General features: G+C 47.7%; 1 protein-coding gene across 1 annotated transcript in view; it reads right to left on the bottom strand.

Moving 5' to 3' along the window:
- BTBD8 (BTB domain containing 8) overlaps nt 1-16,745 on the bottom strand; it is a 138,133-nt gene that overhangs the window by 42,698 nt on the left and 78,690 nt on the right. Inside the window, 2 exon segments of the mRNA XM_075322323.1 lie at nt 4,240-4,377; nt 16,521-16,703. Of these exon segments, the coding sequence (XP_075178438.1) occupies nt 4,240-4,377; nt 16,521-16,703 (321 nt within the window).

Below are 16,745 nucleotides of genomic sequence, written 5' to 3'. Positions count from 1 at the left end.
TCCTGTGCAGAGACCCTATACACCGCACATATGGCTGCACTGCATGAAGGTGACCAGAGGACCTCCAACTCCCAACCTGTCGTCACTGATCTGTTAAAATTGCAGATTTCCTACACGACAGGAGGACACAGCACAGTCAGTACAATGTATACACTGACATGCAAACCTATGGACTGCTGCTGTCAATCAAAAAAAAAAAAAACAAACCAAAAAACACAATCGACAGTGCCAAAAAATAAAAATCCTGGGTGGTCTAGGCTTTCTAAGGGTACGTGCACATGTTAAGCATTTGCTGTGTCCTCCCCCACCCCCCTGAGCAGTAGTTTTGGTCACAAAAACTGAAGAATTTCCTAGTACCAGCAAAGTGAATCAGATTGCATCACATCTGCAAACAAAAAGAATAGCAGAGTCAGGTCTGCAGAATGTCAATTGTGTCACTGCTTTTCCCCAATACTAAATGTCTGCAGAAATAAAAATATCTAATAAAAATATCTATCTACATACTGCTCAAAAAAAATAAAAATAAAAAAAATAAAGGGAACACTTAAACAAGGATTTTGTATTTTGGTGTTACCTTTATTTTTTAAGCAGTCATATATTGTCTCTCTCGATATATATATATATATATAATGTATGTGTGTGTGTGTGTGTGTATATAGTATGTGTGTGAATGTGTGTGCGTGTATGTAGTATAATATATATATTACATTACATACACGCACACACATTCACACACTAATATATATATTATATTAGTGTGCGTGTGTATATATATATATATATATATATATATATATATATATATATATATATATATATATATATATATATATATATATATATATATATATATATATATATAATATATCTATAATATATCTATATCTATATCCATACATACATACATACATACACACACACACACACAGTACAGACCAAAGGTTTGGACACACCTCATTCAAAGACTTTTCTTTATTTTCATGACTCTGAAAATTGTGGATTCACATTGAATGCATCAAAACTATGAATTAACACATGTGGAATGAAATCCTTAAAAAAGTGTGAAACTACTGAAACCATGTCTTATATTCTAGGTTCTTCAAAGTAGCTTTGATTACTGCTTTGCACACTCTTGGCATTCTCTTGATGAGCTTCAAGAGGTAGTCACCGGAAAGGTTTTCAATTCACAGGTGTGCCCTGTCAGGTTTAATAAGTGGGATTTCTTGCCTTATAAATGGGGTTGGGACCATCAGTTGTGTTGTGCAAAAGTCTGGTGGATACACAGCTGATAGTCCTACTGAATAAGCTATAGTGTCGTCATACCCGGCACATTTCGGCATATGCGTACAGGAGCGTCTGAGCTGCATAGAGATACATGCAACCGACCCGCTCCTGTCAGGGGAGTGTGCGGCCAAGCCGGGTTCTACCATGAGAGACTCGCGCGAGAAACACGCGAGGCACTAGCAAGTGTGATTCTGGCCTAAAGGCATTTACCGACAGACAAGGAGTGGAGACTTTGAGGCATGTAATGGAGCATTATCCTACATAAAAATCAAGGCTATCTTGGAAGATGCAGGCTTTTTCCTTTATCACCACTTTAAAAAAAAAAAAAGTGTTTTCTAAAAACTGGCCGTAGGTTTGGGAGTCGATTTTGAATCAGTCTTCAACCCAAAAATGTTGTAATAGTCCATCTTTAATAATACCAGCCCATATCCGTACCCCACCTCCACCTTGCTGGTGTCCGAGTTAAAGTGGAGGTCTGTGCCCATTACTGACCCAGCCACATTTCATCCACTGTCCGTCACTCACCTCATCAGTCCATAACAATTTTGAAAAGAAAAACCCTGTCCCCAGCCATGTGGCCCAGCCCTGACGTTTCACTTTCTGTATCTTTTTTCAGTGGTGGTCGGTTTCAGCCTCCCTTACCTCGGCCGTATCTCTGAGCACTGATCACCTTGTACTTCTGGGCACTCCAGGGAGGTTTTAGTTCTGGGAAATGTTACTTCACAATTGATTGACTTTTTTTCTTCCTCAACAAATTTTTTGAGACCCTGTTGACTATTTCTTCTCCCCCTGTCCTTCCTCCCCCTGTAATAACACAGAGACAGGGGGGAGGAAAGCAGGCAGGCAGACAGGGGCGGGAATAACTAGCATGTTTTTAAAAAAGAACCCTCCCCCAAAAATAAGCCCTAGCAGGGATTTTCAGCACTTCTGGAGCAAGGACCTGCAGTGGATCGCGCGCGCACACGCACACACACATCAGATCGCGCGCACACACACATCAGATCGCGCACACACACACATCAGATCGCGCACACACACACATCAGATCGCGCACACACACACATCAGATCGCGCACACACACACATCAGATCGCGCACACACACACATCAGATCGCGCACACACACATCAGATCGCGCACACACACATCAGATCGCACACACACACATCAGATCGCACACACACACATCAGATCGCACACACACATCAGATCGCGCACACACATCAGATCGCACACAATCACACATCAGATCGCACACAATCACACATCAGATCGCACATCAGATTGCATACAATCACACATCAGATCGCACAAATCACATCAGATCGCACACACACTCACCACATCCACCGATACTGATTTCTTCTGCTCGGCAGAGAATCAGGAGACGCAGTGCAGTGGAACGCATAGGACCTGCAGTGGAACGCATCAATGAGTTACGCATCAATGAGTTTCACATCACTGCATCCCATCTTTCCCTGCTGGCCGGAAGCAATCGGTATTGCCGGATTTGGAGAGTGTGTGTGTGTGTGTGTGTGTGCGCGCGATCTGATGAGTGATCGAGTGTGTGATCTCAGGTGTGTGTTTCTATGAGTGTGAGCGAGCAATCTAATGTATGCGAGTGTGTCGGCCAGAAGCAGGGAATGCAACATGTAGCATACCTGCTGGGAGCGCCCACTGAAGATCACAGGAGGACCTGGGAGCCATGCAGACATCCGGGGTCTGGTGAGTATGAGTCTCCCGGGAAGTGGGGTGTCTGCTTTTTTTGGGGAGGGGGGGGGTAAACTTACCCCCAACTGTGTTTCTCGAAGAATAAAGACCTACCCCGAAAATAAGACCTAGTGTTTTCTTCGGGGCAAAAAAAAAAAAAGTATAAGACAACGTCTTATTTTTGGAAATACACGGTAGCAACACCCAACCCACCTATTAGATATTCCATTGCACCTCATCAATTAACAGTGCATTTCACAAACTTTACCTGTATTTCAGAAATTATACCTCCGATCTCACAACTAAAAGTATGTATAGAATCAGCATGATAGCACCAGTATAGCACTGGCTTTAGTTTATATAGGAAAATCCTGGTGGTTGGTGTGCTTTAACTTTAAAAGGAACCTGTCACCACTTTAGCATATAAGCTGCGGCCACCACCTCCGAGCTCTTATATACAGCATTCTAACATGCTGTATATAAGAGCACAGGCCGCTATGAGAACATAAACACTTTAGAATACTTACCTAACGATCGCGCAGTTGGCCTTATGGGCGACTCCTCTTTCGGCCATCTTCATCTTCTTTCTGAAGCCTACGTCATTCACACTCGCCGGTCCTGCGCAGGCGCACTACAATACATTGATCTGCCCTGCTGAGGGCCTGAATGCCGGCGAGTGTGTATGACGTCGGAAGCATCATGCACCGCAGCTAGAGAAGAAGGAGAACAAAGATGGCCAAAAGAGGCGGCGCCGGCACCGGACAACGGAGACGCCCATCTGGCCAACCGCGCGACCGTTTATAATACTTACCTAAGTGTTTATGTTCTCACAGCGGCCTGGGCTCTTATATACAGCATGTTAGATATACTGTATATAAGAGCCCGGTGGTGGTGGCCGCAGCTTATACGCCAAAAAAGTGGTGACAGGTTCCCTTTAAAGACCGCAAACTTCCTTGTAGAAGATAGCACCATATATGATTAAACAGGCCTTTCTTTTGTAATTTATAGCTTGAAAGGCATGACATGGAGCATACACGGTGAGCAGAGTTGTCGGGTTCCTTGTAAACCTATAAGATGACAGTCACTATAAAGGATTCTATTTGTTGTTCTATAATTGCTGAGTAAATTGCTCACATTGGAAAGTTATAATGGTATCATGTAGTTTTTGAAAGACATTGCGCGGAGGAGAAACTTTGGCCAGCTGTGCCTTAAAGGGCTGAAAAATAGGAGCGCGGTGACACTTACCATCTCATTTTCTGAAGCCAAATGTAATAAGTCATCCACAGCCATGTACAGAGAGGAACTGTTTTGAAACGAAATGTTTTTCTCAATTTCATTAAAAACATGTTCTAAAAGATACGGTCGGCTGCTCATCCCCTGGGCCTAATTTGGGAGAAGAAACGCAATGCTGTGAATTTATTTTTGATGAAAGAAATGAGACATAGTAGAAAAGAAAAAAAAACACATAACCAAAAATTGGTACTGGGAAGAAAATAATTGAGTCACAAAAACGGTTCGGGCCAGAATACAGTCCAACCCAAAAGCTGTGTGCAACTGAAGAAATTCAAAGTGTCAAACTCAGCAGGGAAGGTTACAGCGTCCGTTTTTTGGGACGCAGAAGGAATTATTATGGTGGACTATTTGGAGGAGGGAGCCACTATTACGGGCTCCTACTACGCAGAACAAATAAGATTGCTGGAGGCTATCAAGAAGAAAAGGCGCGGCAAACTGCGGGCTGGAGTGCTGTTTCACCAAGATAATGCGCCCGCTCACAAAGCTGCAGTTGCCATGGCAACCATTCAAGAAGAGGGCTTTGAACTGGTGGAATACCCCCCCTATTCACCAGATCTAGCCCCCAGTGACTTTTCTTTCCTCGCCTCAAGGAACGCCTCCGGGGCAAGAAATTTGACGACAATAGCGACGTGATAACCGCTGTTGGGGATTTTTTTTGAGGGTCAAGATCAAGAATTTTTTTCGAAGGGAATTGTAAGTTTAGAAAAGAGATGGACTAAATGTATAGAATTGTTAGGAGACTATGTAGAAAAATATATATATATTTTTTTTAATATATTCATTGTGTTCATTATTGATTATCATTACTTTTGGATCGCCCCTCGTATGACAGGTCCTGGGAGAACACATTCGGGAAAGTGGACAAGAAGGCAATCTCTACGACCACGCTGGTTTTATGTTCAATCTATTTTTATTGTAAACATGTCATATTATACATATAAAGTATATAAAACAGGATATCCAACATGTCAATCATTATACGTTGCATAGAAAAGAGTTCAAAATTTCTCAATTTAACCAAATAATGTGCACTGTTCAGCAATAATCATATCAGACTAGATTCCAACAGGAACCCAGGAAAAAGAAAAGAAGAAAAACAAAAAAACAAAAACAAAACACCCCTTTATTAAATCTGTAATACAATTGCAGTTATTTTATGGAACTTTCGGGTTATTAAATAACAAGAAAGGGATTCCAAAGACTAGCAGTATATAGACACAAGTCAAATCCAACAATTCATCTACCTCTATAGACTTCATGTACTAATTTGATCTAACGGACCATGCTATCCTTTGGAATCCAGAAACTTATGAGAAGTTGGCAAGCGACATGTACAGGATAATAAAAACAAAAAAAATCATAGATAACAGGTCTAGAGAGAAAAAAAAACAAAAGAAAAAAAAAAAAGAAAGGAGCGACGGAAGAGAAAAGCAAAAAAAAAAAAACGAAAAAAAAAAGGGGGGGGGGGGAAGAGAAGGTAGCAGTGTGAGTTAGCTAGGGAGACGAAGGGAAACCCATAAGGGAATGGGGTGGGGGGTTTTGGTTAGGTTGGAGGGGGGCTCCCTCTGACAACTGAGAATCAGGTAATGCTACATTCTGTCCAGTTCATCCCAGTCTATAGCGGGCTTTACATGCTGCGATCTCGCTAGCGAGATCGCAAGCGATCGTACCCGCCCCCGTCAGTTGTGCGACATGGGCAAATCGCTGCCCGTGTTGCACAACCTCGCTTATCCCCGTTACACGCACTTACCTGCCCTGCGACGTCGCTCTGGCCGGCGACCCACCTCCTTCCTAAGGGGGCGGGTCGTACAGCGTCACAGCGACGTCACACGGCAGGCGGCCAATAGAAGCGGAGGGGTGGAGATGAGCAGGACGTAATATCCCGCCCACCTCCTTACTTCCACATTGCCGGTGGAGGCAAATAAGGAGATGTTCGTCGTTCCTGCGGTGTCATACACAGCGATGTGTGCTGCCGCAGGAACGACGAACAACATTGCTAACATCCTGAAAACGATTTTTTGTTTCAGGACGACCTCTCCACGGCAAACGATTTTGCCCTCTTTTGTGATCGTTTAAGGTCGCTCATAAGTGTCACACACTGCGATCTCGTTAATGACGCCGGATGTGCGTCACAAACACCGTGACCTCGACGATAATTCATTAACTATGTCATAGTGTGTAAAGCCCACTTATGCTTTACTCCACCAACCTAATAAGTCATGGCTCCGGCCACATTGATTTTAATGGGTTTGATATACCTTACTTTTATGGATCTACTCTTTAAAAGAGAATCTGTTACCAGGTTTTTGCTACTCCATCTGAGAGGAGCATGATGTAGGGGCAGAGATACGGATTCCAGCAATTCACTTACTGGACTGCTTTGTGCAGTTTTGATAGAATCCCTGTTTTATCTGCTGAAGAGCTACTCACTCTGAATGCTAAGCTCTGTATAGCCCCGCCCACACCACTGAGACAGCTGTGTGTGTGCACTGTGCATAGTCAGAAAACTGCCAATTAGTTGTGAGCGGTGGATTATACAAAGCTCCTGAATATAGACTACATGACAGTAGATTTACTGGTCGTAACTGTTTTATCAGGAGGAGATTATCAAAACTACAGCACGTGACCAATAAGTGTTTGCTGGAACCAGGGTCTCTGCTCCTACATCCTCAGCTCTCAGATTAGGTGGCAAAAACCAGGTGACAGATTGCCTTTAAGCTCCATCTAGTGAGAACATATTACCTTCAATTGCAGCTGCATAACACAAGTGTGTATTAAAGGGAACCTAACAGTTGATATATGCTGGACAAACCTCGGGCAAGTATCCGAACCCTCCTCTGCTTCCACCACCCTTCAATAGCAAGCCAGGGACCTAGATGCACTGTAGACTAGTCAGACAGGTGGGTTCCCAGCAGCTTCTCTCCACCCGCTGCCCCGTACGGACAGGCGTCTGTCTATACACCCACACATGTTCCTTGGCTTTTAATTTAAGAGTGCCCAATTACAAATTTTTGAGGGTCTTTACAAAGGGGGTATTGTTCACAGAATTCTCTGGCCGTGTGTGGCTCTGCATAATTACTCTGTGTGTAACGCCCCTTTGGTAAAAAAAAAAAAAAAAATTAAAATATTGGGTGCACTAAATAAAAAAATATATTCTCTCTCTCTCTCTCTCTCTCTCTCTCTCTCTCTCTCTCTCTCTCACCATGTGGAGGACTTAAAAAGAAAAAAAATATTTTAGGTGAGTAACGGAAATCAGAGGAGAGCAAAACTAGCCATTTTCAACCCTATCAGTGGCATGACCAGGGTTATACACAGCTAGAGAAGTGGTAGATCTACAGCAGATAAAACAGTTTTTAAATCAAAACTGCAGCAAACAGCTCAGTAAATGACACATCGCTGTAATCAGGGTCTCTGCCCCTGCATCATGCTTCGCTCAGATGGGGTAGCAAGAAACTGGTGACAGATTCAGATCTAGAGAATGATTGCAGAATAAGAAAAGTCTTGAAGATGGGAAATTTAGGAAGTCTGGATTATGGAAGATCCCATTTCTTGTCAGAATGTAAAGAATTCACAAGGCAGTATAAGGGAGGGGATATGGTGAAGTGCAGTACTCTGGAGGGCTTTCATGCTTTCAAGATTCAATTGTATCCAAAAGTATATAAGGGGTACTTTGCACGCTGCGACATCGCAAGCCGATGCTGCGATGCCGAGCGCGACAGTCCCCGCCCCCGTCGCAGCAGCGATAACTTGTGATTGCTGCCGTAGCGAACATTATCGCTACGGCAGCTTCACATGCACTCACCTGCCCTGCGACGTTGCTCTGGCCGGCGAACCGCCTCCTTCCTCAGGGGGCGGATCGTGCGGAATCACAGTGACGTCACACGGCAGGCGGCTAATAGAAGCGGAGGGGCAGAGATGAGCGGGACGTAAACATCCCGCCCACCTCCTTCCTTCCACATTGCAGCCGGGACGCAGGTAAGGAGATGTTCCTCGCTCCTGCGGCTTCATACACAGCGATGTGTGCGGCCGCAGGAACGAGAAACAACATCGTACCTGTCGCTGCACCGGCATTATGGAAATGACAGACACTACACCAATGATACGATAACGACGCTTTTGCGCTCATTAATCATATCAAAAAGGATTTGCACACTACGATATCGACTGCGACGCCGGAAGTGCGTCACTTTCGATTTGACCCCACCTGCGATATCGTAGTGTGCAAAGCCCGCCTAAGAAGCCAGTAGAGCGGAGCAAAAAGATTTGCAAGACCATGATTCAGTGGCCATATAGGCAATCAATGACCAGCAGTCCATAGCCTCCGATCCTCCTCCTATGTGCCGGCATCACCAGCTTCCTCTTCTCATTAGTTGGCCTGGCGTGACATCACTGCGGAGCGACACATGAGTGGCATCGGGTATAATTAGAGGAGGTTTGTAGGGTTCTGGTCCAGGGGCCACACAATGATTATGTGGCCAATGGACCAGTGACCTGCAAATCTTTTCCCCCCCCCAAAAAAACAAATAAAAACACCCCAGTAGAGTGATTGGCACTGGGACTAGGTATTGGCATTGGTGTAGTGGTAGACAAAAGGAAGAGCCTGGTTGCAGAATTCTGAATATTTTGGATATAGAATTTGGTGAGGTAAAGACTACCCATACTGAGTCACTCATCCCCAAACCAAGGGACGAGTAGTCTTGAAGTTATGGAGCACCATACACATCACTGAAAACATTCAGGGCAAACAGGGTAGAAGATTGAGGAAATAGAAGAAGCTCAGATATTCAAGGATTCAGTTTGAGACCGAGGGCATTATGTTAGTGACAGGACAGATAATAGCCATTTTTTCGGTCGTGAAAGGGTCAGGTTACAGAACGATGGCCAACTCATGCCAGTAACAGATGACTGCAATTTAGGAATGTCTAATGTCTGGCTATCTGCAAAACATTACAAAAGAAAGACGTGTTATTGTTCTGTGTTGCTGTGGAAGCTGATCCGTGCAGAAGTAGATCAGGACACACAAGTAGAGGAAACGCAATTTATTCAACGTGTTTCGCAACTATCCTTTTCTTCAGTAGATTGTGGTTTCTCCTGAAGAAGCTGGATGGCTTCGAAACACGTTGAATAAACAACATTTTCTCCACTTGTGTGTCCTGGACCGCTTCTCTATGATCTGTTTCCACAGCAGCACAGCACAATCACCCATCTTTCTAGTGTAACTTACTTCCACACCGCTGCAACAGCGGCTATTACATACCCATACCGTGTTGTGTATCACACAACCAAATCTGGCAAGCCCATCACTGTCACCTGTGTCCTGCTTTTTACTAGTTAAGACTCTATTGAGCCTTTGCTTCCCCATTACGTCATGTATCTGGAAAAAATTGGTAGTCAAGAAAAAAAAAAATTGATTGCAATAAAAACCATTAAATGCGACCTGTTTAATTCTGAAGAATCTTCATGTCGGGGGTTTAAAATAATGTATAACATGGATTTCAATGGGTCACCACTTTTTTGGCTATAAGCTGCGGCCACCACCACTGGGCTCTTATATACAGCATTCTAACATGCTGTATATAAGAGCTCAGGCCGCTGTGAGAACATAAAAACACTTTATAATACTTACCTAACGGTCGCACGGTGGGCCTAATGGGAGTCTCTGTTGCCGACACCGCCTCTTTCGGCCATCTTCTGAAGCCTGGGTGCATGACGCATCTACGTCATACACACTCGCCGGTCCCGCGCAGGCGCACTACAATACTTTGATCTGCCCTGCTCAGGACCTGAATGCTGGCTAGTGTGGATGACGTCGGACCCGTCATGCACCGCGGCTAGAGAAGAAGGAGAACAAAGATGGCCAAAAGAGGAGGCACCGGACAACGGAATCGCCCATCAGGCCCACCGCACGACCGTTAGGTATTATAAAGTGTTTTTTATGTTCTCACAGCGACCTGGGCGCTTATAATACAGTATGTTAGAATGTTGTATATAAAAGAGCCCGGTGGTGGTGGCCGCAGCTTATATGCCAAAGAAGGGAATTTTGTTACTTACCGTAAATTCCTTTTCTTCTAGCTCTTATTGGGAGACCCAGACGATTGGGGTATAGCTACTGCCTCCGGAGGCCACACAAAGCACTACACCAAAAAGTGCAAGGCCCCTCCCCTTCTGGCTATACCCCCCCGTGGTATCACGGGTTCTCCAGTTTTAGTGCCAAAGCAAGAAGGAGGAAAGCCAATAACTGGTTTAAACAAATTAACTCCGAGTAACATCGGAGAACTGAAAAACCGTTCAACATGAACAACATGTGTACCCGCAAACAACAAAAAAATCCCGAAGGACAACAGGGCGGGTGCTGGGTCTCCCAATAAGAGCTAGAAGAAAAGGAATTTACGGTAAGTAACAAAATTCCCTTCTTCTTCAGCGCTCTATTGGGAGACCCAGACGATTGGGACGTCCAAAAGCTGTCCCTGGGTGGGTAAAGAAATACCTCATGTTAGAGCTGCAAAACAGCCCTCCCCTACGGGGGTGTCACTGCCGCCTGCAGGACTCTTCTACCTAAGCTGGCATCCGCCGAAGCATAGGTATGCACCTGATAATGCTTGGTGAAAGTGTGCAGACTCGACCAGGTAGCTGCCTGGCACACTTGTTGAGCCGAAGCCTGGTGTCGTAATGCCCAGGACGCACCCACGGCTCTGGTTGAGTGGGCTTTTAGCCCTGAAGGAACCGGAAGCCCCGCAGCACGGTAGGCCTCTAGAATTGGTTCTTTGATCCATCGAGCCAGGGTGGCTTTAGAAGCCTGCAACCCCTTGCGCGGACCAGCGACAAGGACAAAAAGTGCATCGGAACGGCGCATGGGCGCCGTGCGGGAAATGTAGATTCTGAGTGCTCTCACCAGATCTAGCAAACGTAAGTCCTTTTCATACCGGTGAACCGGATGAGGACAAAAGGAAGGCAAGGATATATCCTGATAAAGATGAAACGAGGATACGACCTTAGGGAGAAACTCCGGAATGGGGCGCAGCACTACCTTGTCCTGGTGGAACACCAGGAAGGGAGCCTTGGATGACAGCGCTGCTAGCTCAGACACTCTCCGAAGAGATGTGATCGCAACAAGAAACGCCACTTTCTGTGACAGGCGAGAAAAGGAAACTTCCTTCAGAGGCTCGAAAGGCGGCTTCTGGAGAGCAACTAGTACCCTGTTCAGATCCCATGGATCTAACGGCCGCCTGTACGGGGGCACAATATGACAGACCCCCTGCAGGAACGTGCGCACCTTAGGAAGACGTGCTAGACGCTTCTGAAAAAACACGGATAGTGCCGAGACTTGCCCTTTAAGGGAGCTGAGCGACAAGCCCTTTTCTAACCCCGATTGCAGGAAAGAAAGAAAAGTGGGCAATGCAAATGGCCAGGGAGACACTCCCTGAGCGGAACACCAGGATAAGAAAATCTTCCACGTTCTGTGGTAGATCTTAGCAGAAGTCGACTTTCTAGCCTGTCTCATTGTGGCTACAACTCCTTGGGATAATCCTGCAGACGCTAGGATCCAGGACTCAATGGCCACACAGTCAGGTTCAGGGCCGCAGAATTCTGATGGAAAAACGGCCCTTGGGACAGTAAGTCTGGTCGGTCTGGAAGTGACCACGGTCGGCCGACCGTGAGATGCCACAGATCCGGATACCACGATCTCCTCGGCCAGTCTGGGGCGACGAGTATGACGCGGCTGCAATCGGATCTGATCTTGCGTAAGACTCTGGGCAAGAGTGCCAGAGGCGGGAATACGTATGGGAGCCGGAACTGCGACCAATCTTGTACTAAGGCGTCTGCCGCCAGAGCTCTTTGATCGCGCGACCTCGCCATAAATGCCGGGACCTTGTTGTTGTGCCGGGACGCCATTAGGTCGACGTCCGGCACTCCCCAGCGGCGACAGATTTCCTGAAACGCGTCCGGGTGAAGGGACCATTCCCCTGCGTCCATGCCCTGGCGACTGAGGAAGTCTGCTTCCCAGTTTTCGACGCCTGGGATGTGAACCGCGGATATGGTGGATGCTGTGTCTTCCACCCACATTAGAATGCGCCGGACTTCTTGGAAGGCTTGCCGACTGCGCGTCCCTCCTTGGTGGTTGATGTATGCCACCGCTGTGGAGTTGTCCGACTGGATTCGGATCTGCTTTCCTTCCAGCCACTGTTGGAAGGCTAGTAGGGCAAGATACACTGCCCTGATTTCCAGAACATTGATCTGAAGGGTGGACTCCTGCGGAGTCCACGTTCCCTGAGCCCTGTGGTGGAGAAAAACTGCTCCCCACCCTGACAGACTCGCATCTGTCGTGACCACTGCCCAGGACGGGGGCAGGAAGGATCTTCCCTGAGACAATGAGGTGGGAAGGAGCCACCATTGTAGAGAGTCCTTGGCCGTCTGGGAGAGGGAGACTTTCCTGTCTAGTGACGTTGACTTTCCGTCCCATTGGCGGAGAATGTCCCATTGAAGTGGGCGCAGATGAAACTGCGCAAAGGGAACTGCTTCCATGGCTGCCACCATCTTCCCTAGGAAGTGCATGAGGCGCCGCAAGGGGTGCGACTGACCCTGAAGGAGAGATTGCACCCCTGTTTGAAGTGATCGCTGTTTGTTCAGCGGAAGCTTCACTATCGCTGCTAGAGTATGGAACTCCATGCCAAGATACGTGAGTGATTGGGTCGGTGACAGGATCGACTTTGGAAAGTTGATGATCCATCCGAAAGACTGTAGAGTCTCCAGCGTAGCATTCAGGCTGAGTTGGCATGCCTCTTGAGAGGGTGCCTTGACCAGTAGATCGTCTAGGTAAGGGATCACCGAGTGTCCCTGAGAGTGCAAGACTGCTACCACTGCCGCCATGACCTTGGTGAAGACCCGTGGGGCTGTCGCCAGACCGAATGGCAGAGCTACGAACTGAAGATGGTCGTCTCCTATCACAAAACGTAGAAAACGTTGATGTTCTGTAGCAATTGGCACGTGGAGATAAGCATCTTTGATGTCTATTGAGGCAAGGAAGTCTCCTCGAGACATTGAGGCAATGACAGATCGTAGGGTTTCCATCCGGAACCGCCTGGCGTGCACATGTTTGTTGAGCAGTTTTAGGTCCAGAACAGGACGGAATGAGCCGTCCTTTTTTGGAACCACAAAGAGATTGGAGTAAAACCCTCGACCCTGTTCCTGAGGAGGGACAGGGATCACTACTCCTTCCGCTCTTAGGGAGTCCACCGCCTGCCGCAGAGCATCTGCTCGGTCTGGATGTGGGGAGGTTCTGAAGAATCGGGCTGGAGGACGAGAACTGAACTCGATTCTGTACCCGCGAGACAAAATGTCTGTCACCCACCGGTCCTTGACCTGTGACAGCCAAATGTCGCAAAAACGGGAGAGCCTGCCCCCGACCGGAGATTCGGCGGGAGGGGGCTGGAAGTCATGAGGTAGCCACTTTGGAAGTGGTTTCTCCATTTGCTTTCTTGGGGCGTGCGTGAGCCCGCCAGGAATCTGAGTTTCTTTGCGTCCTCTGAGACCCTTTGGACGAGGTAAATGGTGTCTTGCCCGAACCTCGAAAGGACTGAAACCTCTGCTGCCACTTTTTCTGATGAGGTTTGCTTGTTCTGGGCTGGGGTAAAGAAGAGTCTTTACCCTTGGACTGCTTAATGATGTCAGCCAATGGCTCGCCAAACAGTCTATCTCTAAATAAAGGCAAGCTGGTTAAACATTTTTTGGAACCAGCATCTGCCTTCCAGTCCTTTAACCACAAGGCTCTGCGCAAAACTACCGAATTGGCGGACGCCATGGAGGTGCGGCTGGTAGATTCTAGGACCGCATTGATAGCGTAAGACGCAAACGCAGACATCTGCGAGGTAAGGGCCGCCACTTGTGGCACTGCTGGATGTATGATAGCATCCACTTTTGCTAAACCAGCTGAAATAGCCTGGAGAGCCCATACGGCTGCGAATGCCGGAGCAAACGACGCGCCGATAGCTTCATAGACAGATTTTAACCAAAGGTCCATCTGTCTGTCATTGGCATCTTTAAGTGAAGCGCCATCCTCCACTGCAACTATGGATCTAGCTGCAAGTTTGGAAATCGGGGGGTCTACCTTTGGACACTGGGTCCAGCGCTTGACCACATCAGGGGGGAAAGGATAACGTGTATCCCTAGAACGTTTAGAGAAACGTCTTTCTGGGTGAGCGTCGTGTTTCTGGATTGATTCTCTGAAGTCAGAGTGATCCAACAAAGCACTCAATTTACGCCTGGGATAGAGGAAACGAAACTTCTCCTGCTCTGCAGCTGCCTCTTCTGCTGAAGGGGCTGGGGGAGAAATATCTAACAGCCTATTGATGGCTGAGATGAGGTCGTTTACCATGGCGTCCCCATCAGGGGTATCCAGGTTGAGAGGGGTTCCAGGAGTGGATTCCTGATCACTCTCTTCAGACACCTCACAGGGAGACTGATTGCGCTGAGACCCTGAGCAGTGTGATGACGTTGAGGGTCTTTCCCAGCGAGCCCGCTTAGGGTGGCTGGGGCTATCATCTGAGTCATAATCCTCAGCTTGTGAAGCCGGGGACCCCCTTGTAGTCTGGATTGGATCCAGCTGAGGGGGGCCAGAGGACAGAGACCTCGCCGAGTCCAAAGACTGAGCCCCAGACATGGATTGCAAAGTTTCAAGGATTTTTGCCATAGTCACAGACATTCTATCAGCAAAAACTGCGAAGTCTGTCCCCGGCGCCGGGGCAGAACTTACAAGCGTCTCAGCCTGGGACACTACCCCTCCGGACTCCGGCTGGCGAAGCAGCACCGGATCGGAGCATTGCACACAATGGGGGTCATCGGAGCCTGCTGGTAGAGCAGCCCCACATGCAGCACACGCAGTGTACACAGCCCTTGCCTTGGCAGCCTTGCGTTTTTTGGATGACATGTTGCTGCTTCCTCAGAGCGATCTGGGTATCCAGCCAGGAAGCGACCTCACAGTGCAAGAAATAAATATATCTATATATCTGGTAGACAGTACACCAATACACAGTGAGGCACTAGAGGGGCCAGCACTGAAATGCCGCTTACCGCCCGCTTAAGAGCGGGTGTGTGGTCGCCAAAAAGCCCCCCCAGTCCAGGTCTCCCAGAACCTGCGTCCTTCCTCCAGCCAGCCTGCATGTAATGGCTGCCGGCGTCCTAGGAGAGGGAGGAGGGCGGGCCCTGGGCGTTCCTGACTAAGAGCGGGAAGCCTGCTTCCCTCTGTGCCTAGTGAGAGGGCTGGAGCATGTAAATCAGGCTCCAGCCCTCGTCGCTGCTGCGAAACAGCGTCTCTCCCCTACCCTGACTGACAGGGTGGGGGCGGGAACGAAGCGGAGCTAGGCCGCAAAAGCCGGGGACTGGATTTATAAACGCCGCCGCCGTAAAAGCGCGGTCGGCGTGTCCCCGGCGCACCACAAGTCACAGCAGCGCCGCCCGGTCCAGTGGGGGTCGGCGCTGCGTTCCCACAACACAAAGTCCCCCAGTAAACTGTAGGAACACTAACTCCAACGTTGCGGTCCCCGGCGCACTACAACACCCAGCCAGCCCGGAGTGTGTCTGTGCCTGCCGGGGACACAGAGTACCTGTATGATGCAGGGCCATGTCCCTGAATGTACTCCTGCTCCATATCCATCAGGTTCAACTGGGTCTGTGGATGGAGCCCGGCGTCAGAGCTTAGAGGCCGGCAGGATCCCACTTCCACAGAGCCCTACAAGGGGATGTGGAAGGAAAACAGCATGTGGGGCTCCAGCCTCTGTACCAGCAATAGGTACCTCAACCTTACAACACCATCCACGGGTGAGAAGGGAGCATGCTGGGGGCCCTATATGGGCCCTCTTTTCTTCCATCCGAAATAGTCAGCAGCTACTGCTGACTAAAATCTGTGGAGCTATGCATGGATGTCTGACCTCCTTCGCACAAAGCTTGAAAACTGGAGAACCCGTGATACCACGGGGGGGTATAGCCAGAAGGGGAGGGGCCTTGCACTTTTTGGTGTAGTGCTTTGTGTGGCCTCCGGAGGCAGTAGCTATACCCCAATCGTCTGGGTCTCCCAATAGAGCGCTGAAGAAAAAGTGGTGACAGGTTCCCTTTAACAACATTTAACATACACAAAAAAAAAAAATTAAGGAAAAAAATAAATAAAAAAACCCGCAGTATCTTTTAGTATGTGTCAAGGGACAGCCAAATATTAATACAGAATTTATTTAAGGTTTTACCTGTAACAAGTGAGCAAAACCTTCACTCTTTATTATTTGGGAGAAGTTGGCCACTATAAATTTCACACATTCCTCCTGCAGTTCTGATGCCAAGTTCTGTGCCCTTTCTGCCCACTTCACGCCAGGAAGACTGCTGATCAGCCGGTCACTTTCCATCAACAGAGAAGCTGCATTCCTGTGAGACTGAAAAACAAAACATTTTATAAGGAAATTCTGCAAGCATTA

The sequence above is a fragment of the Anomaloglossus baeobatrachus genome, chromosome 8 (assembly GCF_048569485.1).
Source record: "Anomaloglossus baeobatrachus isolate aAnoBae1 chromosome 8, aAnoBae1.hap1, whole genome shotgun sequence".
In the NCBI taxonomy this organism is placed as follows: Eukaryota; Metazoa; Chordata; class Amphibia; order Anura; family Aromobatidae; genus Anomaloglossus; species Anomaloglossus baeobatrachus.
The sequence above is the reverse complement of the archived record's forward strand: the minus strand, read 5'-3'. Positions and strand labels throughout refer to the sequence as shown.